The sequence below is a fragment of the Mustela putorius genome, unplaced genomic scaffold (genome assembly GCF_011764305.1).
Source record: "Mustela putorius furo isolate JIRA1106 unplaced genomic scaffold, ASM1176430v1.1 tig00000680_pilon_pilon_pilon, whole genome shotgun sequence".
NCBI classification, from domain to species: Eukaryota; Metazoa; Chordata; class Mammalia; order Carnivora; family Mustelidae; genus Mustela; species Mustela putorius.
Window position 1 is genome coordinate 2,737,442 of NW_025421442.1, and position 24,317 is coordinate 2,761,758.

Here is a 24,317-nt window from a genome sequence, read left to right on the forward strand (position 1 = left end):
TGTACCTATCTGTACCATTCAAGTATGTCATAAAAGGGGAAAAACTGCAATCTTGAATAGACCAGTAAAAACGGAGGCTAACTCTAGGGAAAAACACAAGAAAAATGCTGTGCCACAAAATAGGACTTGCCACCCATCATTAGGTGTATATAAATTACTATTTTAGTGACCAATTTAATTCCAACATAATTAGATGAAAAACTTAAGTTATTTTAAAATAGAAATTCCTAACACGTGGGACCATATATAAAGAGCATGCAAGCACTCAATCTCCGAGTCCTCACTGATGACCCATGCTCTATGTCGAACACAGAGCCCAGGACAAGGGAGTACCCAGTGATCTGTTTACCACCGGGGCACTTTTAAGGCAGGGCTCCACTTCCTCACCCTCCTCCCAATCGAGCACAGTACACGCTCCCTCCCTTGAACCTGAACTGGCAACACAGCAGGAGCTGGCCCGTGTGACTCCCAAGGCTTGGAGCTCTGCCATGGGAGCCTCACAGTTGTGCCTGTTGCTCTGGGCCACTTGCTCCGGGGATGCTGTCATGTCAGTCCAGCTCGCCAGAGGCCCAGAGAGGAGGAGAAAAGTCCCTGGGCTTTCTCTCCAACCACAGCTGAGCCCAGCTGCACCAACCCACCCAGGCTTCTCACTGCAGGAGAAAAAGAAACCCTTTCGGGTGAATTTTCTTTATTTGTTAAGTGGGCCCGTGCAGAGGAGTTTAAAAGCAACAGAGCCTTTATCTATGTTAACAGGAAGAATGACTTAAGACAATTTTATAAACAGTACTGATCTGGGGATCAGCAACCCTTCCAAAATAGGATCTATTATCACACAACAGCGGGAAGCAAGCGACGCCACCGTCTCATGTTCAAGCATCAAACAAGGGCCGAGGAGAACTTACACAGCACCCACCTTGTCTTTAGCTCTACAAAATGTCAAGGAAGGGGCGCCTGGGTGGCTAAGAGGGTTTAGCCTCTTGCCTTCGGCTCAGGTCATGATCCCGGGGTCCTGGGATCGAGCCCTATATCAGGCTCTCTGCTTGGAAGGGGGCCTGCTTCCCCTTCCCCTCCGCCTGCCTCCCCGCCTCCCCGCCTGCCTCTCTGCCTGCTTGTGATCTGTGTGTGTGTGTGTGTGTGTGTGTGTGTGTGAGAAATAAATAAATAAAACCTTAGGGAGAAAAAAAAAAGAAATGTCAAGGAAAAGAAAATGGAAGATCAGAGGACTGACTGGGATTAACAGTCTCTGCCTTAAGAGCAACAGCATCTCTTGGTTTAGATCCTTCAGGCACTCACACCTCAGGACACATCAGTGTAATCTGCTCATTCTTCCTGGTGACAAGGACTCAAGACCAATCAAGAAAACAGGAGTACTGGGGTGCCTGGCTGGCTCAGTAGGTTAAGCCTCTGCCTTCAGCCCGGGTCATAGTCCCAGGGTCCTGGGATCGAGCCCCACGTCGGGCTCTCTGCTCAGCAGAGCCTGCTTCCTCCTCTCTCTCTGCCTGCCTCTCTGCCTACTTGTGATCTCTGTCTGTCAAATAAATAAATAAAATCTTTAAAAAAAAAAATGCTGAATTTGGAATGGTGTGCATAGAAAGAACTCTGGAAAATGAGTTACTATTTCAAATGACAAACGTGGGAGGTTTCACTGATCACCAAAAATTCTGACAGCAGGGGCGCCTGGGTAGCTCAGTCAGTGAAGCATCTGCCTTGGATCCCAGGATCCTGGGCTCGAACCCCATGTCAGGCTCCCTGCCCTGCACTCAGCGGAGAGTCTGCTTCTCTCTCTCTTCCTCTGCCCCTCCCCACCGCTCATTCCCTCTCTCAGTAAGTTCTTTAAAAAAAAAAAAAGAAAGAAAGAAAGAAAGAAAACGGCAATTTTTGCAATTAACAAAATAAAACTTCAAATATTTTACTGTAGGGGCGCCTGGGTGGCTCAGTGGGTTAAAGCCTCTGCCCTCGGCTCTGGTCATGATCCCAGGGTCCTGGGATCTGACTCCATATTGGGTTCCCTGCTCATCAAGAGCTTGCTTCCCTCTCTCTCTCTGCCTGCCTCTCTGCCTACTTGTGATCTCTGTCTGTCAAATAAATAAATAAAATCTTTTATAAATAAATAAGAATTTAAAAATTAAATTTTTTACTGTAAATAGTATGATCAATGATAACAATGCTTTTGTGTAGAACAGGTATAATGTGCCAGGCACCTAGCTGAACCCCAACCTGCAAGCTCATTTATTCCTAATAGCCTCAGCACACCCGTTTAGGTGATAAAAACCAAGGCTCAAGAAGATGTGCGGTGTGCTCGTATCTATGTGGTCTACGTGGCTGAGACAGCCAGGACCTGACAGAACACTCGCAGACGGCTTACACATCAGTGTCCTCTCTGGCCCAAAGTAATCTTAAGGACAAAGGCTGAGCAGTGAAATCAATATTATCTTTACAAAAGAGGAGCTAAAATAAAAAAGAGATAAGAGGTACTTAAACATCTTAATCCCTGTGGCTCTTCTACAATTCCAAACACTATCTTAACCAATATAAGAAATAGTTCTAAATCAAACAGCAACCATTTCGGTAGAATTCCTAGTTTTACCAGCATAACTCTCAGGTTCATCTATCGAAGAATCTTAAAATGTTATGGCAGACTTTTTCAACATTTAAATGTATTCCTGAATGGAGAGGAACTGAAGTCCTAAAGAAAATACCACTAACTTGTTTCACAGTGTCGCCTGTAAGACTAACCTATTCTAGCTGCACTGCCCGCATCCCACAAAAGAAAGAATTAATTTCTCTTAAATATGTTTCATTTCTATCCATTTCATTCCAATAGGTTCCCTCAAATACACATACGAAAAGCTTTTCTCCTTAAAAATCACTATAAATACCCCAAATCTCACAAGCTCTAGTCCAATCACTTTCACTTCTGTCAAAAAGAAACGGTCCACCTTTCCTTTCCTACCGTCCCATCGGACAGGTGTCTACACTTCACTTGCTAATTTAGTGGACAGCTGCAACCTGTTAGAAGGTGAAATGCCCCAGAAAAAATACGAACATGGTCTCTGCCTTTCAAAGGAAGCTGTTCCCCCATGTATGTGTCCGGAGTAGGGGAATGCACAGGGCTTTAAGAACAGCAAACCTACACGAAGGTACTCCTGGCTTTCAGCAACGTTTCACACTCACTACAGAGCGCCAGGACCGCACGGCCTACCTGCATCCGCTCTGGACCGCTGGCCAGGGGTCTTCCCGAATGGGGTCTTCATTCATCTGTATTTAAGTGAGCAGCACAGCTGCTGGACTAGGGTGAAAATTGAATACTCTCCGATTTCAAACTTTTCACAGAATCTCAATGTTCCTATTAATCCATCATCCAAGTGCCTCTTTTACAAGTTCAGCAGAAACATGTAGGACTCATAAGGACTCTGTAAGACAGGGAAGTAACAGTTTGTTACTAAAACATCGCAAGACCAAAAGTACCCTCACGTACGATTTTAAACAGTGCTTTGCCCAGAAGCCACTAGCCGTAGTTCCTCAGACCTGGGCGCCAAGGGCAGCAGCGCCTCCCAGAGGCCACGCAGAACACCACGCTGCATCCGCCTCCTTCACCCAACCCGGGGGGGCTGCCGCCAGCAGTCAAGGGCGGACAACGGGGTGTCTGTGAGGACAGACCCTGCATGGCCCATCTCCTCGACAGGACACGGGGGCCCAGCCCACAGGGGAGGAGGGGTACCAGCATGGGAACCAAGTTCAGGTCAGAACCTCGGCTGGGCATCGGTCAGCAGCCAGCAGCCAGAGCAAGAGAAAGGAACAGCGCCAGGTAAGAGTGAGGGGCCCTGTGCACTCCCAAGCTTCCAGAAACTGAGCAAAAGATCAGCGAAGCCGTTTACCCTTTCAGCCAAACCGGACTCCAGTTTCAGCCCATGCAGTAATACACAGGTGGAGACAGGGTCTCACAAAACATGAAAATGCTGCAAATCTCACGGAAGCCGAGGACTGCTCTGGGCTGGGTATACTCGGGTTTCATGCAACCACAGGTGTTAAGAAGTGAAGGCAGTGCTGAATTAATTTTCTTGAGACAAAAATGTAACAAAACAGAATGATTAAAAAGCTGTTGGGGAGAGAAGAATCCATTTAACCAATAAAAATTCTTAAGTATACAAAACTTTTTATTATTCAAGGAAGATAGACTTAAAAATGACCACATCTTAGAGTTCATGTGTTCAGTGAGTAGACCCCCCATTTGAGGCTCAGAAAGGAGGGGCAGTACAGACCTCAGCCAGGAGCAGCGCGTCTTCTGGACACAGCTCTTCCCCCGCGAGGTCCCAGCGCTCTGCGGCATCCCCGCCCGAGGCCCGAGGAGCCCACGACAAGGCTGACACGTGGCCGCCACCCACCTCCCACGTCCACGACAGCCACATGAGCGGCGCTCCTGGCTCCTGCTCAGCGCCAGCGCCCCCAGCAACCCATCCACGGGACTCCCTTCCTTGCAGGGTCCTGCCTTCCAGAAAGCAGAACGCCACCAGGGTCCCCCCACGACATACAGCTCCACACCCTGCCGCCCACACAGCCACGCAGCCACAGCACGGCCTGACATCGTGGCCTCCAGCCGCCTGAGGACCCCGTGGCCGCGCTCCTCCTCGGCACCACCATTCTCCCCGTTCTTGGCTACAAGGCCCCTGCAAGTCGGCCCTCAGGTCTCCAGCGCCCGCCTTTCCAGCCACCTGCTCCCCACCCCACCACGGACCTCCAGGGTCACAGTCCGCACCGTCTCAGCACCGAGGACTACCACACCCCCGGACTCCTCGTTCCAAGTCCCGCTTCCCTCACACGGCCACTGCCACCCACACTTTCCTGCTGCGACCGCTACCTCCCTCTGTGGCCGCACCACTGTGCCACGGTCCGTGGCCCTCCTCGAGGACCAACTGCCCTCCTAGCTGCTCTGACTCCTCGGACATCAACACAACAGCTACTCCTTTGCTGTTCTCCATTTCCTTACCCTTCCTGTTGTCCTGTCACCTTCATGGCAAAACCCTGACCCAGCTCCCTGCCTCGGTCCACAGCTTTCGCCATGAGGCAGGGTCAAGCTGTTCAGAGCCCGCCTCGAGCGAGCACGCCCAGCGGTCCACCGTCGGGCAGGCCCAGGGGACAGCCCCGCACACGAGAGGCCGGCCCACGCTCGTCGCCGGGCGGACAGCGCCCTCCACGCTCCCCGCGCGCCCCGGCCCGCGCGTTCCCAGCAGCGCTCGACGCGAGAACACCCCGCGGTCCTGCTGCTCCGCACAGAGCGACCCTGAAGACTGAGGGACAGGTTACTCTGCACGAGAGCCAGAGTAACGGCCTCCCGAACTAAACACCAAGAACGCGGCCTCCAGGCGCTGCTTCCCGCTGCACACGTCAGGGCGGGTCGCTCGGTCACTCGGACAAACGGGTCACACCTGCTCTACTTGGACACAGCGCCAGGCCCACACAGAAGGAAGAGCTGCGGTGTGGGAAGGCGGCCCCATCTTCGGAATAATCCAGAAACTCGCTGTTCCAGATGCAGCTGATACTCCCAACTGCCTAATCGCACCCTGATCCTGAGAGTCCAAAGAGGGGACGCCTCGGTGCTGACGGGCGCCTGGCGTTGCTCTTCCCGCAGCTGCCATGGAATGCTCTGGAAACTTCCCAGAACAAATCTCACTCTTTCCACAGGAAAGAGAAAAACTTAATTTGTTCCAAAAAAGGAAAAAAAAAAAACTTTTTAAACATACCTTTAAGTTACTCTATTAAGTGGCTTTCTGTCAACAAGACAAAGCAAAGATAATTTTTTTTTTTAAATTTTAAATGCTGACATTGTAAAATCTTATTCCTAGGAGAATAGGGAAATACAAAAGCTTTTTTCAAGTAGTATAGAAAATGCTGTCATGGGCCATAAAAAGGCAGTCCTAGGTTTGGAGAGGCCAACGGATGTGGCCACAAGGTGAAAAGGGCCACACGTGCCAGCCCCCCGGGGCGCCATTGCTCACACAGCATTGCCAGAAACGCTGCCATCAGGCCTCTGGACCTCATCCCCAGTTTTCAGTGAGCACAGGTGACAGGGGAGCCACACGCAAGTGTCCACAAGGCTAACAGGCCCCACTCTGCGGACATCCATGTACGGCTCTGGCCGGAGACTACAGGAGCCCCGAGTGCGCTGTGCTGGGGGGAAGCTACACGACCCTCAAGACGAGCGGAGAAATTCAAACACTGTGGTCTTCCCACTGGCCCCTCACACACACTTGTGAAGCCGGGGCGGTACACCCAAATACGGTCCTTCTCAGGAAACACGGACACTTCTAGAGGCAGACTGCCAGAAGGCCCGCAAGTAAATCTCAAATGGTTCCGGAAAGAAAATGAAATACACACACGAAAACTGCGAGCTACTAATTCTTAAATCTAAGTGAGGGCGTGCTCATGTTACCCTTGGAACTCTTGTTTCAATTCGAAGTTTTTCACAATAAAAAGTTGGGGAAGAAAAGATCCTGGATTTTCCTTTGCTGAATCCGTGTGCAGTGAACACCGCCGGCTGTCCAGGCTTGCAATTCCGCGACACGATCTTTAAAATGTGCCATTAATTCAGTATTCCAACTTGATATTCTCCTCCATAATAATCTTTTTTTTTTTTAAAGATTTTATTTATTTATTTGACAGAGAGAGATCACAAGTAGGCAGAGAGGCAGGCAGAGAGAGAGAGAGAGAGAGAAGGAGAAGCAGACTCCCTGCCAAGCAGAGAGCCTTGATCCCAGGACCCTGAGATCATGACTTGAGCTGAAGGCAGCAGCTTAACCCACTGAGCCACCCAGGCGCCCTCCTCCATAATAATCTTAAAGGGGACAAGATTCTCACAAACAGTGTCACACAAAAGCACTGTCCGAAAGCACACGCTGTGCGTCACACGCTGCACCCCATGCGGCTGCTCCAGGCCTCACGGCCACCAGGAGGCACATACAGGGACCACACCGCAGCACGAAAGCTACAGCAGCCCGCACAGCACAGGCAGACGGCAAGGAGCACTGAGACAATGTCCTACGCTAACCGCAAACTCGGAGATTGTGTCCGTAAAGGAAGAGAGCGCCACGGAACTCAATGCCGCTATATCCTATGTCAAGAAAGCATAAAAAATGAGTGCTTCCCCGTTTCCGATATAAAAGAAGTAAAAAACACAAAATAGAATTACATATCAAAGTATCTGCAGCCAGCTGTCATCATCACACAGTGCTATTTATAAAAAGGAAATAAAGCTCCAAAACTGTTCAAGCAAAGATGGCAAGTCCCAAGAGGTCTGGGCCCCCGGACGGTCACCAGAAAGTAGAGGAGAGCACTAACGGCCAAAACACATGCAGCACGAGCTGAAGCCGGGCTGCCCAGAGCGGTCTGAAGGCTGTTGTCACAGAGGACCCGGCACAGGTGGGAGGAGCGCGTATGGCCACGAACACAGGAAACCAGTACCCAGCGAAACTCTGAACAGGACCTAAATACTAGATATTAGAGTTGTAAGGAAATATTCTATTATATTATATAGGGAAATATTATAGTTATAAGGAAAAATATCCCTACTGTAAAAAGCGTCATACTCCCTGCATTTTACGGCAAGCTTTCAAATGGCCCAACAAAAAACTGTCAGTGCAGCGAAGTATTAGTGAATGGCTCTCAGGGGAGGGCAGACGATAGAAAGCTAGCTCCACATTTTCTGTGCATAGAAAATTTCACTTAAAAAGTCTCAGGGGGGCGCCTGGGTGGCTCAGTGGTTGAGGCCTCTGCCTTCAGCTCAGGTCATGATCTCAGGGTCCTGGGATCGAGACCCACATCAGACTCTCTGCTCAGCAGGGAGCCTGCTTCCTCCTCTCTCTCTGCCTGTCTCTCTGCCTGCTTGTGATCTGTCAAATAAATTAAAAAAAAAAAAAAAAATCAGGGGGGAAATAAATAAATAAATAGATAATGAATAAAGTCTCAGGGGGAGGGGCCCCTGGGTGGCTTAGTGGGTTAAGCCTCTACCTTTGGCTCGGGTCGGTCTCAGGCTCGGGTCATGGTCTCGGGGTCCTGGGATCGAGCCCCGCATCGGGCTCTCTGCTCAGCGGGGGGCCTGCTTCCTCCTCTCTCTCTGCCTGCCTCTCTGCCTACTTGTGATCTCTGTCTGTTAAATAAACAAATAAAATCTTAAAAATAATAATAATAATAATATGAAATTAAATGAAACGAAACAAAAAACAAAAGGTAAAATGTCTCAGGAAGGGGCGCCTGGGCAGTTCAGTGGGTTGAGCTGTCTGACTCGGGTTCAGCTTAGGTCACCATCTCTGGGTCGTGTCTGGCTCTGAGCTGGGTTTGGAGCCTGCCTGGGATTCTCTTATATTCCCCCACCCAATGCCCCCACTCACCTGTGCGTGTGCACACACACTCTCTCTCTAAAATGAATAAATAAAATCTCATTTTTAAAAAAAGCCTGGGGTAAAAAAGAGCAGAGGGAGGAGAAAAGGCAAGACTGGACCTGTTGACAACACAGGTTTACTGTAGGTGCTCAAAGGTCTGTGACTTGTTTTCTAAGATGTGACTTTTTTAAATGGATTAAAAAAAAAAAAAAAAAAAACCAGTAAATGGGGCACCTGGGTGGTTCAGTCAGTTAAACGTCTGCCTTTGGCTCAAGTCAAGCCCCGAATCAGGCTCCCTGCTCAGTGGGGAGCCTGCTTCTCCCTCTGCCTGCCACTCCCCCTGCTTGTGCTCTGTCAAATAAAAAAATAAAAAAATTAAATATTTTTAAAAATTAAAAAATAAAAAAAAAAAATTTTAATTAAAAAGCAAGGGGCGCCTGGGTGGCTCAGAGGGCTAAAGCCTCTGCCTTCAGCTCAGGTCATGATCTCGGGGTCCTGGGATCGAGTCCCAAATCGGGCTCTCTGCTCAGCAGGGAGCCTGCTTCCCCCCCCTCTCTCTGCCTGCCTCACTGCCTACTTGTGATCTCTGTCAAATAAATAAATAAAATCTTTAAAAATTTAAAAAGCCATCATTTAAGTATCTTAAAATATAAAATTTAAATGATACTTATATTAATATCAAGTTGCATTTAACATACTAATAAAGAAGCCAATGTACCATTAAATTTAGTTTGTTTTACAACCATTAAATATAACTGATTTCTACCCTGATCCCTTCTACTTTATGTACTGTATTCAGAAACACTACAAGAAGGCGTCCACAGGGTTCAGCAGACTGCCGAGAGGACCATAACCACTGGCCACAAGCAACTCTGAAACCTTTCCAGGCCACCTGCAGTCACCATGTAAAGAACACACACCTCCTGGGAAGGAGGGACTCATCATCACTGAGAACAGCCTCCTGAAAGCCAGAAAATCAAAATGAAATCTAAAAGAATACCCCAGGGGCGCCTGGGTGGCTCAGTGGGTTAAAGCCTCTGCCTTTGGCTCAGGTCATGATCCCAGAGTCCTGGAACTGAGCCCCGCATCGGGCTCTCTGCTCAGCGGGGAGCCTCCTTCCCCCTCTCTCTGCCTACTTGTGATCTCTGTCAAATAAATAAATAAAATCTTTAAAAAAAAAAAAAAAAAAAAAACAAGAACTATCAGAAACCAAGATTTCTTACAGAAATGGGACGCCTGGGTGGCTCAGTCTGTTAAATGCCTGCCTTCGGCTCAGGTCACAACCCCAGGATCCTGGGATCAAGTCCCACATCAGGCTCCTTGCTTGGCGGGGGGCCTGCTTCTTCCTCTGCCTGCTTGTGCACACTCTCTCTCTGACAAATAAATAAAATCTTTAAAAATAAAATAAAATTTAAGGAAAAAAAAAAGATTTCTTACAGAAATGGCTACCTCCAGGTCAGGTACAGCACACACAGGAGGAGCCAGGAAGACATCCCCAGAAGGATGTCAGAAAGATAGGGGGTTCTCTTAACCATTTTCTTAAGTTCCGTACATGAATGAAAACTTCCATGACAAGATCTTGAACACACACACTTAGAAGGCATCGAAGGACATAATGGGAGCACTCACAGGGGCAGGATTCAGGGAGGTAAACCCCACGTCACGGAGAGCAAGGGGTGGCTGAAAGGCTGACGGCTCTGCTAGGAGCTGAGGACCAGAGCCCCAGGGCTCTCGGGGAGCATCAGAGCAAGGAGAGGGCTGTGAACCCAGGCTGCTGTATCCCTAACTCGGAGCTGCCCGCTCCCTCAGACGCCTGGCCCAAGCAAGCATAAATGCTCCCCAGGAATACCATCCCAGACTCTGCATTATTTCAAACAATTTTAAAAACGTAATCTACCGCATGAGCACACATGTGCACACACACAAACTGGCCTACAGAGACAAAAATTCACAGAAACAACAAGTAAGAATGGAAAAAGCAGGCCAGAGTTGCTAGGTATTTGCAGTTGCAAAACCATACTCTAATGTATGCTGGGGGAAGAAATATATAGAAATATAAATTAGTAAACGAAAAATAAAACCGCTGTGAGCGTCATACTCCAAAGGATAAGACCTACTGGAGAAACTGGTAGAAACTTTCGTTAAAATCAAGGTCGACAAAAAGCCTTGATGCTTCCCTGAGCAGACAGAACCAGTTCAGTCATGCAGGCAAAACTCATTCAGCTCATTGTCTGAGACCGACTTAACCTGGGTCGGCCCTCCCTTGTGCCTCTGGAAATGCAAGCAGAAGCTGGGCTGCTTCCCAAGGCTGGTGTGAGGCAACCACTGACCAGCTCCCAATCCCACGTAAGAACACTAGCACCACGACCAAACCTGGGAAGATGACACAGTCACCGACGTCTCCCAGAGGAGCTGCTTTATGACCCTGCACCGCTGAGCCTCTCTCTCCATGCTGAGTCGAGCGCTCCCAGTTTGCAAACTGGTTTCCGAGTGTGCGCGCGATAAACTTTTGCAGACTGTTACTTCACTGACCCACTGGTCTTACTTTGGCTATTTTGAGCCTTTGACACTTCACAGTGTCAAGCAACAGTGGAATGCAAACAAGACTCCAGTGACTCTGGGGCCAGAGAAAACAGGTGCTGGTGCCCTCAGAGCCCACTGAGCTCTCCCACTGAGCTTTCTCCCCAAACCTGAAATTTTAAGGTAAGTCTCTCTGGGTTCTGAGCCCTCCAACCTTCTTGTGCACACTGGCTTTCTGTCCCTGCTTTGCTCTCTAGTTTCCCTTTGTTGAAACTTCTGGTAAGTCACCCATCCTGTTCAAAGGGGGAGACACAGGGTTCCCAGTGATTTGGAACAGCTGTTAGAAACTAAGGCCCTCAGAGTTAAGGTGTTTCAGGGAATCCAAAGGCGAAGAGGTCCTGGGACCAGGCTCTTGTGCCTTTCTCCAAGAAGAGGTCAACTTCTGGATAACCAGAAACTGTAATGGCCGTTGTGGGGGGGGGGGGGGGAGCTTTCTTTAGCTCAGCCCACGATAAGGGGCACCTGGAGAAGAGGATCCCCAACCTCTCAGAGACCACAATGGAGTGCAGAAGCTTCCAAAACACAAAAATGACTTCAAAAACAGCTCTAAAAGGATCCTTACAGAATGCAAATTAAAAAATTTTCAGTAAAATCTTTGGACCACCTGAGAAAGAAACCTTAACGTACTCCATGTGCCAAGAACCCTATTAGGAGCCAACTACTCTTGAGTTTTGTATCTGAGACATGACTAAAATTTTTTGAAACAGAAGCTGTAAGATCTCCGTGTCTATCTTCAGGTCTGTGATGCCTACGTCCGTGCTGCAGATGTGATTACCTCCTCTGACCACTATTGCCAGAATTAATTTTAAAGGCTCTATTCAACTGGCTTAAAGAAAATCAGACATTTATATAAATTAAGTACACTCTCTGAAACACTGTACTAATCCAAACATTCTTCAAGTTCATTTAATCTGGGAAAATCTCTAATAAAAGCTAGTTTAAGTTTCTTGGTCTAACAAAAACAGGCATGTCTTCAGAGTTCCCAATAATGAACATGATGTAAACAGGAAACTCTCCTACGCAGGTTTACAGATGGAGTAAGCTCATAGTGTCTCTAGGTTATAGAATGTATCAACAAGAGAACAGTTAAGATGATGGTTAATTATTTAATGTCTGATCCAAGCCTCCTTGTTAGAAATAGGCCATTTAAATAAATATAAATAAGAACAAAGTTTCTACTGTTAAACTAACCGATGTTCACTGACTATTTAAATCATTTCCACATTAGATAAACATTAAAGGCTAAGCCTGCTTATTTAATTCCTGACTTTTTAATTTTTACAGGGAAAAAATATTTGACTGTTAATAAATGTGTTTTATGTCAGACTGAAATTTTTTAAATTTATTTATTTGATATTGAAAGAGAGAGAGAATGCCCAAACAGGGGGAGGGGCAGAGGGAGAAGCAGGTCCCCCGCTGAGCAGGGAGCCTCATGTGGGGCTTGATCCCAAGAAACCTGAGATCACAACCTGAGCTGAAGGGAGATGTTTAACCAACTGTGCCATCCAAACCCCCCCAAAAAAATTTTATATGAAGCAGAATACACTAGGAATTTTATTTTTTTAAAGATTTTATTTATTTATTTGACAGAGAGAGATCACAAGTAGGCAGAGAGGCAGGCAGAGAGAGAGGAGGAAGCAGGCTCCCTGCTGAGCAGAGAGCCTGATGCGGGACTCGAACCCAGGACCCTGGGACCATGACCCGAGCCAAAGGCAGAAGCTTTAACCGACTGAGCCACCCAGGCGCGCCCCTACACTAGGAATTTTAGAACAAACGTATCAGTCTGCTAATCTACTAGAGGATGCTAACATATGACAGACTGCTCACAACGCCGGCGGGTTTTCCCTGAAAAGCAAAGTTAAGATCTGTTAAAAGCTGGAAAAGGGGAGTGAAAAGTGCACCAGAGAAAGCATGAGAACACTAGAGCAGCGGCACAAATTAACTCCACACAACCATGCGCAGACAAGGCCCGAGGCAGCCGGGCTCCCTAGAGCTCCCTACCACTGCAAACTACTTCACTCTTCTCAAGCTGTGTTTACAGACCCCTAGTGAGTTGTGATAAACACTTATTTAAATAGGAAATATAGGTGCACCTGGGTGGCTCAGTCAGTTGACCACCCAACTCTTGGTTTCAGCTCAGGTCATGAACTCAAGGTCCTGGGATCAAGCCCCGGGTCGGGTTCCACACTCACCGCCGAGTCGGCTTGAGACTCTTTCTCCCTCCATCTCTCCTCCCCTCTGCCCTCCCCACACTCACACACGCTCTAAGATCTTTTAAAAAGTAAACAGGAAATACTCTCATTATTTGTAGCTACCTATATACATAAATGGATAATACCTATATTCAATGTGTCCATTACTTACAAAGAATTTATTATGCATTTATCTATGGAGAAATAAAAGAATTTCAAAAATGCCAAGAGTGCATGCACAGCATACACTGAAAACAGGAAATACATGTCAGTTGATTAGGCTTTTATTTTAGTTACTTACAAGGTTATATAAATATTTGTAGTATGTGCTGGGCCAAAATATACATTGTATTTTTTGCTGTGGAATGATCCCACATGTTTGAAAGCCACTGCTTTGATACCAGAGTATACTGAGCAACAAAAGGTCTAGGAGCCAGTTGGAAACACCAATACAAAACCAGCTCTCTGTCCGTCCTGCACACACACAGCGACAGCCCCAGGCCACTCCGGGCGCACTCTCCAACAGGCTCACAGGTTCTCACATTGTTTTCCGTTTTGCAGGCAGGCAACAATCTGTACTTAAAAGAACTCCTATTTCTTGTAACTACAATTCAGTCTTGAACAACACTGGGGCTGGGACTGCCAGCACTGTCAAGAAATCCACATAGAACTTGTGACTCCCCAACACCTTAACCAGTAATTGCTACTGTTGACTGGAAGCCCTGCCTATCATGAAAAGAGTTGGTTAATACATTCTGTATGTTACAGGTATCATATGCTATATTCTCACAATCAAGTAGGCCAGGGCGAAAAGCCCTTAAGAAAATATATTTTTATAGTATTGTCCTGTATTATTTACTGAAAAACGCCTGCCCATGAGGGGGCCCGTGCAGTCCACAGTCCTTGTTTAGGGGCCAATTAGTTCCGGCAAAGCCGGAACTTTGCACGGCTGGGAGTGCCAGGGCAGCTCACTGGTAGTCACGGCTCGGCTGTCAGTTTAGAGGCTGCTGACCCGCCTTCCTCATCTTGGTTCTCCCTCTGCTGAGGGAGACAGTCCTCACCTGTCCTGTTCCCACCTGTCCTATCACGCCCACTCCAGCAGAGCCAAGTCAGAAGCCTCCAGACCTTCTCCTACTGTCCTCGCCAAAAGGCACTTGGCTCATGTAAACTATGTACCAGGAATGTACACTCATTCCGTGTAATGCACAAACACTACTGCTATCCTCGAACAGGGAACCCGTGATTACTCTCTAACAACTGCCTTGCCGATTTATTTTCTAGGTAGAGTCTTAAGTTTCATAAATTGTGAGCATCTCAACGGATAAGGTTGCAACTGTCAGCAGAAAGTATTTATCTGTTTACTTATCTTTGTGATTTTCATTCCTTAACCTCTTTACCTGCTCCCCCATCTGCCTGCGCCCGCCCCTCTGGTGACCAGCACTGTGTTCTCTGTGCTGAGAGTCTGTTTCTCGGTTTGCCTGTGCGTTTACGTGTCTTTTTCCCCTTTGCTCGTTTAACTTCTACATATTAGTGAATTTGTATGGTGTTTATCTTTCTCTAACTAATTTCACTTAGCATAATACCCTCTAGCTCTATCCACATCACTGCAATGGGAAGATTTCATTCTTTTATGAATGACTGACATTCCACAGTCTGTATACACCACACCTCCTTTTTCATGCACCTACTGATAAACGCTTGGGCTGCTGCCATCAGCTGGCTACTGCTGATAATGCTGCCGTAAACACTGCGGTGCATGGCCCCCTTTGGATTAGTACTTCTGTATTCTTCAGGTAAATACCCCATAGTGCTACTGGCTGGAGCGTAAGACAGTTCTGTTTTTGAGGAACCTCCATGCTGTTCTCTAGAGTAGCTGAACCAGCTTGCACTCCCACCAACAGTGAGAGAGGATGCCCCTTTCTTCACATCCTCACCAACACTTCCTGTTGCCTGTGTTTCTTATTTTAATCATTCTGACTGGTGTGAGGAGACACTTCATTGTAGTTCTGACTGCATGTCCTTGATGAGGAGTGATACTGGGCATCTTTTCATGTCTGTAGAACACACAGATGTCTTCTTAGGGGAAATGTGGTTCTTGTCTTCTGACCAATTTTTAATTGGATTATTTGTTACTTTGGTTACTTTCTATCAGTGCTTTACGTATTTTAGATACTAACCCTTTACTAGATGTGTCATTTGCAAACATCTTCTCCCACTCCGTAGGCTGCGGTCTTCTTGACGGTCTCCTTTACTGTGCAGAAGCTCCTTACGTTGATGGAGTTTACTTCTCTTTTGTTTCCATTGCCTCCAGAGACTCATCCAGAAAAGGGCTAAGGCTGATGTCACAGAGATCACTGCCTACATTCTCTTCAAAGATTTTTGTGGTTTCAGATCTCACCTTCGGGTCTCTCATCCATTCTGAGTTTATCTATATGGTGAAAGAAAGTGATCTCGTTTTATTCTTTTCTATGTTGCTGTCCACTTGACCAAACATCATTTGTTGAGAAGACTTCTTCCCACTGTATATTCATTCCTCTTATGTCAAAATGTAATTGACCAGGGTTAGGCCTCTGCCTTCAGCCCAGGTCATGATCCTGGAGTCCTGGGATGAGTCCCACATCAGGCTCTCTGCTCAGCGGGGAGCCTGCTTCCCACCCCCCCCACCCCACCTGCCTCTCTGCCTACTTGTGATCTCTCCCTCTGTCAAATAAATAAAACCTTTTAAAAAAATTACTTGACCATATAATCGTAGATTTCTGGGTTTTCTGTTCTATTCCATTGATCTATGCATCTACTTTTCTATCGGTATCCTACGACTTTAATTACTATCACTTTGTAACATAACTTGAAATCTGGAATTATAGAGTTCCAGATTTCTCTTTTTCAAGATTGCTTTGGCTATTTGAGGTCGTCTGTGGTTCCACACAAATTTTAGGATTGTAAGCTCTAGTTCTGTGAAAAACGTTGTTGGTATTTTGATAGAGAATACACTGAACTGACAGAATCCTTTGGGTACTATAGACATTTTCAAAATACTTGTTCTTCCAATTCATGAGTAAGGATGAACACTTTCCGTTTCTTTTTGGTGTCAACTTTCATTTCTTTCACCAAAGTTTTATACTTTTTTGAGTAAAGATCTTTCACTTCTTAGATCAAGTCTATTCCCATTTTATTGGTTTTGATGCAAATATAAATGGGATTGTTTTCTTAATTTCACTTTCCTCTGCTTCACTATTGTTGTACAGAAATACAACAGCTTTCTGTACATTGATTTTATATCCTGTGACTTCACTGAACTCATTTATCAGTTCCAGTATTTTCAGTGGAGTCTCACAGTTTCCTTTATACAGTGTCATACATAGACAATCACATAGATAGATATTTACAGTCACCTACAAATAGTGAGAGTTTTACTTCTTCCTCTCCAACCTTTTCTTTCTCTGTATAAAACTGTTATGGTTAGTACATCCAGTACTATGGCGAATACAGTGTTGAGAGGAGACATCCTTGTCTTTTCCCTGACCTTAGGGGAAAGGCTCTCAGTTTTTCCCCATTAAGTACGATGTTCAATAAGGGCTTTTCTCATACAGGCCTTTATTTTGTTGAGGTATGTTCCCTGCTCTGCTTTGTTGAGGAATTTTATCATGAATGGATGTTGTACTTTGTCAAATGCTTTTTCTGCATCTATTGAAAATGTTTTTATTCTCTCTTACCAATGTGATATATCACAATGACTGCTTTGTGCATAATAAACCACCCTTGCAACCCAGGAATAAATCTCACTTGATTATGGGGAATAATTCTTTAACATATTGCTGGGATACAAGTTTTGTTGTTTGTCTTTCGGGTTTGTTTGGTTTTTTTTTTTTTAGATTTATTTTTGCCAGAGAGGGAGGAAAGAAAGGGTGAGCATGAGCAGGGGGGCAGGGCAGAGGGAGAAGCAAATTCTTCACGGACCAGGGAGCCCAAGGTGGGACTCAATCCCAGGATCCCAGCCTCATGACCTGAGCAGACACTTAATCAACTGAGCCATCCAGGCGCCCAGTTTGCTACTGTTTATTTGAGAATTTCTGCATCTTTATTCATGAGAGACTACATTCATGTAGGTCCCCCCCCCCTTGTCTTTAACCAGTTCTACTATCAGGGTGATAGTGGCTACATAAAATTTGGAGGTTTTCTTTTTTTTTTTTTTTAATAGTTTGAGAATAGGTATTAATTCTTCTTTACAAGTTTGGTAGAACTGACCTGTGAAACTCTCTTGTCCTAGACTTTTGTCTGTTGGGAGATTTTTTATTACCGACTCGATCTCCTTGCTGGTAATCAGTCTGTTCAAATTTTCAGTTTCTTCCTATTTCAATTTTCTTAAGTTACAGGTTTCTAGGAATTTCTACTCATCTCTTCTAAGCTGTCCAATTTGTTGGTATTTGATTTTTCATAATATTGTTACAACTATTTGTATTTTTGTGGTGTTGACTGCTACATCTCCTCTCCACTAGGGATTTTTAGTTGGGTCTGGCTTTTTTTTCTTTTTTTAAGATTTTCTTTATTCATTTGAGAAAGAGAGAGAGTGAGAGAGAGCATGAGAGGGGAGAAGGTGACTCCCCATGGAGCTGGGAGCCTGATACGGGACTCAATCCTGGGACTCCAAGATCATGACCTGAGACGAACGCAGTCGCTCAACCAACTGAGCCACCCAGGCATCCGACTCTTCTTTTTTTAATGAACCTTGCTAGGTTTATCAATTTTGCTGACTATTCCAAAGAACCAGCCGCTGGTTTCACAGACCTGTCCTACTGGTTTTTTTTAGTTTCTATTTATCATTTATTTCTGCTTGAATCCTTTTTTCCTTCCACTTGCTAGATTTGGGTTTTGTTCTTTTTCTAGTCCCTTTATGTATAAGGTTAGATTGTTTGAGATTCTTCTTGCTTCTTGAGGTAGGCCTGTATTGTTATAAACTTCCCTCTTAGAACCACTTTTGCTACATCCCAAAGATTTTGGAACACTGTCTTTACACATTCATTTCTTTCCATGTAATTTGTTCTTTTTGATTTCTTGGTTGACCCATTGTTTAGTAGCAGGTTGTCTGACCTCGATGTAATTGTGTTCTTTCCATATTTTTTCTTGTGGGTGATTAGTTCTAGTTTCATAGCATTGTGGTCAGAAAAGATGCATGGTATGACTTCAATTTGAATTTGAGACTTGTTTTGTGGCAGAGTGTGCCATCTATTCTAAAGAACATTCCATGTTGCACTTGAAGACAAAGTGTATTCTGCTTTCTTTGGATGGAATGTTCTAAATATGTCTACAAAATTCATCTGGTCCAGTGTGTCATTCAAAGCTACTGTTTTATTTGGAATGATCTGTCCATTAATGTAAGCAGGGTGCTAAAGTCCCCTACTATTATTGTATTACTATCAATTAGTTACTTTACATGTTATTAACTTTTATTTATTTTGGTGCTTTCATGTTGGGTGCATAAATATTTACAGTTGTTATAGCCTCTTGCTGAGTTGTCCTCTTTATTACTGTGTAGGGTCCCTCTTTATCTCTTATTACAGTCTTTATTTTAAAGTTTATTTGGTCAGGGGCGCCTGGGTGGCTCAGTGGGTTAAAGCCTCTGCCTTCGGCTCAGGTCATGATCTCAGGGTCCTGGGATGGAGTCCCACATTGGGCTCTGCTCAGCGGGGAGCCTACTTCCTCCTCTCTCTCTGCCTGCCTGATCTCAGCCTACTTGTAATCTCTGCCTGTCAAATAAATAAATAAATAAAATCTTTAAAAAAAAATAAAGTTTATTTGGTCAGATACCAGTAATGCTACCTGGCTTTTTTTTTTTTTACATCTACCTGCATGAGAAATGTTCCTCCATCCTCTCACTTTCAATCTGCAGGTGTCCTTCGGTCTGAAACAAGTCTCTTGTAGGCAGCATGCGTAGATGGGTTTATTCTTTTTTTATTCTACTCTGTCACCCTGTGTCTTTTGATTAAACATTTAGTCCACTTACACTTACATTCACTAATGATATGTATTTTTCGACTTCTTTAACTTACTTTGTGGTTCCTTCTGTAGATTTTCTCTCATCTTTTCTTCTCTTGCTCTCATGGACTGCTGGCTTTCTTTAGTAATACACTTGGATTCTTTTTTTTTTTTTTTAATATTTTATTTATTTATTTGACAGAGAGATCACAAGGAGGCAGAGAGGCAGGCAGAGAGAGAGAGAGGAGGAAGCAGGCTCCCGGCTGAGCAGAGAGCCCGATGCGGGGCTCGATCCCAGGACCCTGAGACCATGACCCGAGCCGAAGGCAGAGGCTTTAACCCACTGAGCCACCCAGGCGCCCCTACACTTGGATTCTTATCTCTTTAATCTTCACTTATCTATGTTTTAGATAGGTTTTAGATCTGTGGTTACCACTACATTTCTAAGTCACATCTACATATAGCAGTCTATATTAATTTGATGGTCACGTAAGTTTAAACCCATTCTTGACTCCTGTCCCACCATTTTAAATATACAGTGTCATATTTTACATCCTTTTTATTTTACAGATCTTTTTATTTTTATAAAAATACTCATTTTTACTGCTTTTGGTTTTTTCTTCTTTTCATAGTCTCCCTCATCTCTCCTTTCCACTCAGTCCCCTCTGGTTATGTCTTTTTTTTTTTTTTTTAAGATTTTATTTATTTGACAGAGAGAGATCACAGTAGACAGAGAGGCAGGCAGAGAGGGAGGAGGAAGCAGGCTCCCCGCCGAGCAGAGAGCCGGATGCGGGACTCGATCCCAGGACCCTGAGATCATGACCTAAGCCGAAGGCAGCGGCTTAACCCACTGAGCCACCCAGGCGCCCCCCTCTGGTTATGTCTTGCAGGGCTGGCTCAGTGGTCATGAACTCCTTCAGTTTTTGTCTGAGAAACTCCCTCTCCTACTCTGGATGACAGTCTTGCTGGATAGAACAATCCTGGCTGCAAATGTTTCTCTTTCAGCACTTGACTATAACAGGCCAGTTCCCTTCTAGCTTGCAAACTATTTTAAGATTTTATTTATTTATTTGACAAAGACACAGCAAGAAAGAAAACACAAGCAGAGGGAATGGGAGAGGGAAAAGCAGGCTTCCTGCCAGAGAGCCCAATGCGGGACTCGATCCCAGGAACCCGGGATCATGACCTGAGCCAAAGGCAGATGCTAAACAACTGAGCCACCCGGGAGTCCCACTTGCAAAAATTTTCTGCTGAAAAATCTACTTTATGCCTTATGCAGTTTCCTTGTACATAGCTATCACCTTCTACCGCTTTTAAATGTTTTTCTTTATTGCTACGTTTTGCCACTATGCGTCTTGGGGTGCACTTCCTCGCTTTCAGTTCTCCAGGGGATCTCTGTACCTCCTGCATCTAGATAGTTTCCTTCCCCAGATTCACTAAGTTATTGGCTATTATTTCTTCAAATATATTTTCTGCCCCCTTACCTATTTCTTATGTGACCCCAAAATGCAAATGTCATTACCCTGATGCAGTCACAAAGTTCCCAAAGACTATCCTCAATCCGCGTAACTTCCTCTGCTCTCCTTTGCTCAGCGTGGCTAGTTTCCTTTACTCGGTCTTCCAGGTCATTAATTTCTTCCTCCCCTTCACCTAGCCTATTTATTCCACCAGATGTATTTTTTTTTTTTAAAGATTTTATTTATTTATTTGTCAGAGATAGAGCACGAGCGAAAGCGAGCACAGGCAGACAGAGTGGAAGGCAGAGTCAGAGGGAGAAGCAGGCTCCCCGTGGAGCAAGGAGCCCGATGTGGGACTCGATCCCAGGACGCTGGGATCATGACCTGAGCCGAAGGCAGCTGCTTAACCAACTGAGCCACCCAGGCGTCCCCACCAGATGTATTTTTAATTTCATTTATTTCGTTCTTGATCTGACTATTCTTTTTCTATGTGTCAAAAGTATCACTGATGTCCTCCACTCTTTTCTCAAGTCTGGCGACTATATGATCATTCCTGTAAACTCCCTACCAAGTGTATTACTTCTACCCACTTCACTTGGGTCTCTTGCTGTGGTTCGATCCTGTTCCTTCATCTGAGAGGAGTTTCTCGATCTCATTTTGCCTGATCTTCTATGTCTATTTCTGTGTCTTAAGAAAGTCACTTACTTCTCTTTTTGATAAAAGCCTCGTGAAGAAGTCCATAGAGGCCTGCAGTCCAGTGTCCCATTCCTCAGGTCCTGGCACTTCAAGGAGTGTCTCCTATGTGTGTTGTGTGTGCTCTGCTATTAGGTCTCGGGAGCTTTATTCCCTCAGTCCAGTCATCTGCAGTGGCACTCTCTGCCTATTTTTTGCAGTGTTTGGTCTCCAGCAGAGTGGGGTGCATTTTAACATGAGTGTGGTGGTGACATCTGCACCCAAACCGACATCCTGCACAATGTGCGGGTCAGGAGATATGGTGTCGGCAGGGTCTGTCTGACTGAAGGGAGCACGACTGGGAAGGGCAGAGCCACCAAAGTGGGGTGGGAGGGCAGGTTCCAGAGGAGGGTATGGAGTGCAGGTGTAAGCAAGTTAGCTAGGAGTGTCAGCGCCACACTGGTTCCCAAAGGTTGCCTTTTTATCATGCTGGCAGAAGCAGAGGAATGATGCCAGCTCCTTTGTTCTGGGGTGGGGGTAGGTTCCCCTCCCTAAGATCAGTCTCAGTGAGCCATACTTCAAGATGAGCAACTCACTCTCCCAGCTGCCACCAGTGTTCTTGAAACTGCTGGTTCTCTGCTGCATCCAATCAGCTGCCGCGGGTCATGCCAGCTCTTTAAGGGCGGGGGTGCAAGTTACTCATGTCCTTTCCCGGGTTCTAAGCTGAGCCTGCGGATTTTTAAGATTCCAGGCCTTAAGTCCTGCTGATTACAAAAACTCACAAATTCAGGCTCTCCTGCTTTCAAAGGCAAACATTACAAGGATTCATCCTCCCTGTATTTCTAGTGTCCTTGGTATGAAAGTCTGTTTACTGCCTTCTCCTACCACGCTCCCCCCCACCTCCAACGGCCACAGACCACATCTTCACCCTTCCTGCCTCTCTGATGGGGGCATTTGCACAACCTTTAGTTGTGGAGTTTGTTCTGCCAGTCTTCAGGCCATTTTCTCAGTTACTCAGGCTTTAGTGTTATCTAGTTGTATCCATGGGACAAGGGAGCTTAAGGCCCTCCTACTCTGCCATCCTGCCAGCAAACCAACAAAAAGTATTTTGTTTTACACAAATATGTACTACTAGAAATAATGATGAAAGAAAACATATACAAGAAGCAGGAGGTACAGTTTCTGTTAAAAAAGAGATGTGAGGAATGGAGATGCATTTCTGTTGAAGGAAAGAAATAATTTCATCCTTAAGTAAAATAATTATCCTAGAATAAATAAGGAAAAAAGGAAAAAAAGAACTAAATAGGTATAGAAAAAGTTGTAGAAGGTTTGTGGAAAAAGGAATCTTTTATTTATTTATTTGACAGACAAAGATCACAAGCAGGCAGAGAGGCAGGCAGAGAGAGAGAGGAGGAAGCAGACTCCCGTTGAGCAGAGAGCCCGATGCGGGGCCCGATTCCAGGACTCTGGGATCATGACCTGAGCCAAAGGCAGAGGCTTTAACCCACTGAGCCACCCGGGCGCCCCTGGAAAAAGGAATCTTAAAAAAGATATTTTGTGGGTGCCCGGATGGCTCAGTGGGTTAAGCCGCTGCCAGGTCATGATCTCAGGGTCCTGGGATCGAGCCCCGCATCGGGCTCTCTGCTCAGCAGGGAGCCTGCTTCCCTTCCTCTCTCTCTGCCTGCCTCTCCGACTACTTGTGATCTCTGTCAAATAAATAAATAAAATCTTAAAAAAAAAAAAAAAAAAAGATGTTTTGTGTGTGGTCAAGCTAAGATCAGGATGAACTTATTTAAGTTAAAAGAAAAAAAAATAATTTTAATTTCAAAAGTACCCTGGTACAAGATTAGAATTTGGCTTTCTGTTAAATGGATAAGCTTCTTTTCAAATTACCTGTCTGTTCTTAATAAGAAATTATAAACAAAGATTTTTCTACACCTTTAATATAGTAACTTACAAGAATAATTTCCTGTGTCCCACATTGTCTTTAACAGGTCTTTGACTTCTTAGTAAAGTCAGTCTTCTCTACTGAAAGAGCTAAATTTTGTGCAGGTTTTTTTTACATGTTCTTACCACAGAAATCTTTTCACTTTGGTTGAACAGATAACAAAGTATCGCTTCACAAAAAAACTACAGTCCTATCTGATCAAACGTTCTAAAGCTTTTGACTTCTTTTTTTAAAGGGGGCAATGGCAGGCAGAGGTAGAGGGAGAACCCTGGGACCATGACTGAGCCAAACACAGATGCTTACCCGACTGAGCCACCCAGACGTTTTTTTTTTTCCTTTCTTTAAAAAAAAAAAAGAGGGGTGCCTGGGTGGCTCAGTGGGTTGGGCCGCTGCCTTCGGCTCAGGTCATGATCTCAGGGTCCTGGGATTGAGTCCCGCATCGGGCTCTCTGCTCGGCAGGGAGCCTGCTTCCCTCTCTCTCTCTCTGCCTGCCTCTCCATCTACTTGTGATTTCTCTGTCAAATAAATAAATAAAATCTTTAAAAAAAAAAGACATTAACAATGTAATCTTTTGCTGGTGGAGGATCTTGCCTCAGTGTTGATGGCTATTAATCCATCAGAGTGTTGGTGGCTGAAGGCTGGGTGACTGTCATCATTTCTGAAAATAAGATGACCATCGAGTCTGTCACATGGATTGATTCATCTTTCGGGAAAAATTTCTCTGTAGCATGTGATGCTGTATAGTAGCATTTTACTCACAGAACTTCAAAACTGGAGTCCATCCTCTCCAACCCTGCTGCTGCGTTACAGCTACGTTCATGTGATATTCTAAATCCTCTGCTGTCATTTCCACAGTCTTCACGGCATCTTCACCGGGTGTAGATTCCATCTCAAGAAACCACCTTTCTTTGTTCATCAGTAAGAAGCAAGTCCTCGTCTGTTCAAGGTTGATCACGGGATTCTAACAGTTCAGTCCCGTCTTCAGGCCGCACTTTCCGATCCCGCTTCTCCTGCTGTTCCCCCACATCTGCAGTGACTTCCTCCACCGCAGTCTTGAATCCCTCAAAGCCACCCATGAGGGCTGGAATCAACTTCTTCCAAATTCCTGTTGACGCCGACA

At 45.4% G+C, this 24,317-nt stretch overlaps 1 protein-coding gene across 6 annotated transcripts in view; it reads right to left on the minus strand.

The window, feature by feature from the left end:
* The window catches only part of SPIN1 (spindlin 1), a 78,795-nt gene that overhangs the window by 35,353 nt on the left and 19,125 nt on the right, over positions 1 to 24,317 (minus strand). For 3 of the 6 annotated variants that reach the window (XM_045083029.1, XM_045083032.1, XM_045083027.1), the window contains exons 2-3: positions 3,879 to 4,060; positions 3,203 to 3,413 (exon numbers count right to left, since the gene is read on the minus strand). The exons of 1 other annotated variant lie outside the window; for it this stretch is intronic. In XM_045083029.1, coding sequence (XP_044938964.1) covers positions 3,203 to 3,254 — 52 coding nt within the window. In that variant the 5' untranslated portion in view covers positions 3,255 to 3,413; positions 3,879 to 4,060. Of the gene's footprint in view, positions 1 to 3,202; positions 3,414 to 3,878; positions 4,061 to 4,262; positions 5,703 to 24,317 lie in introns of those variants that run through there. 2 more of the 6 variants (XM_004778812.3, XM_045083030.1) reach the window with 2 other exon arrangements.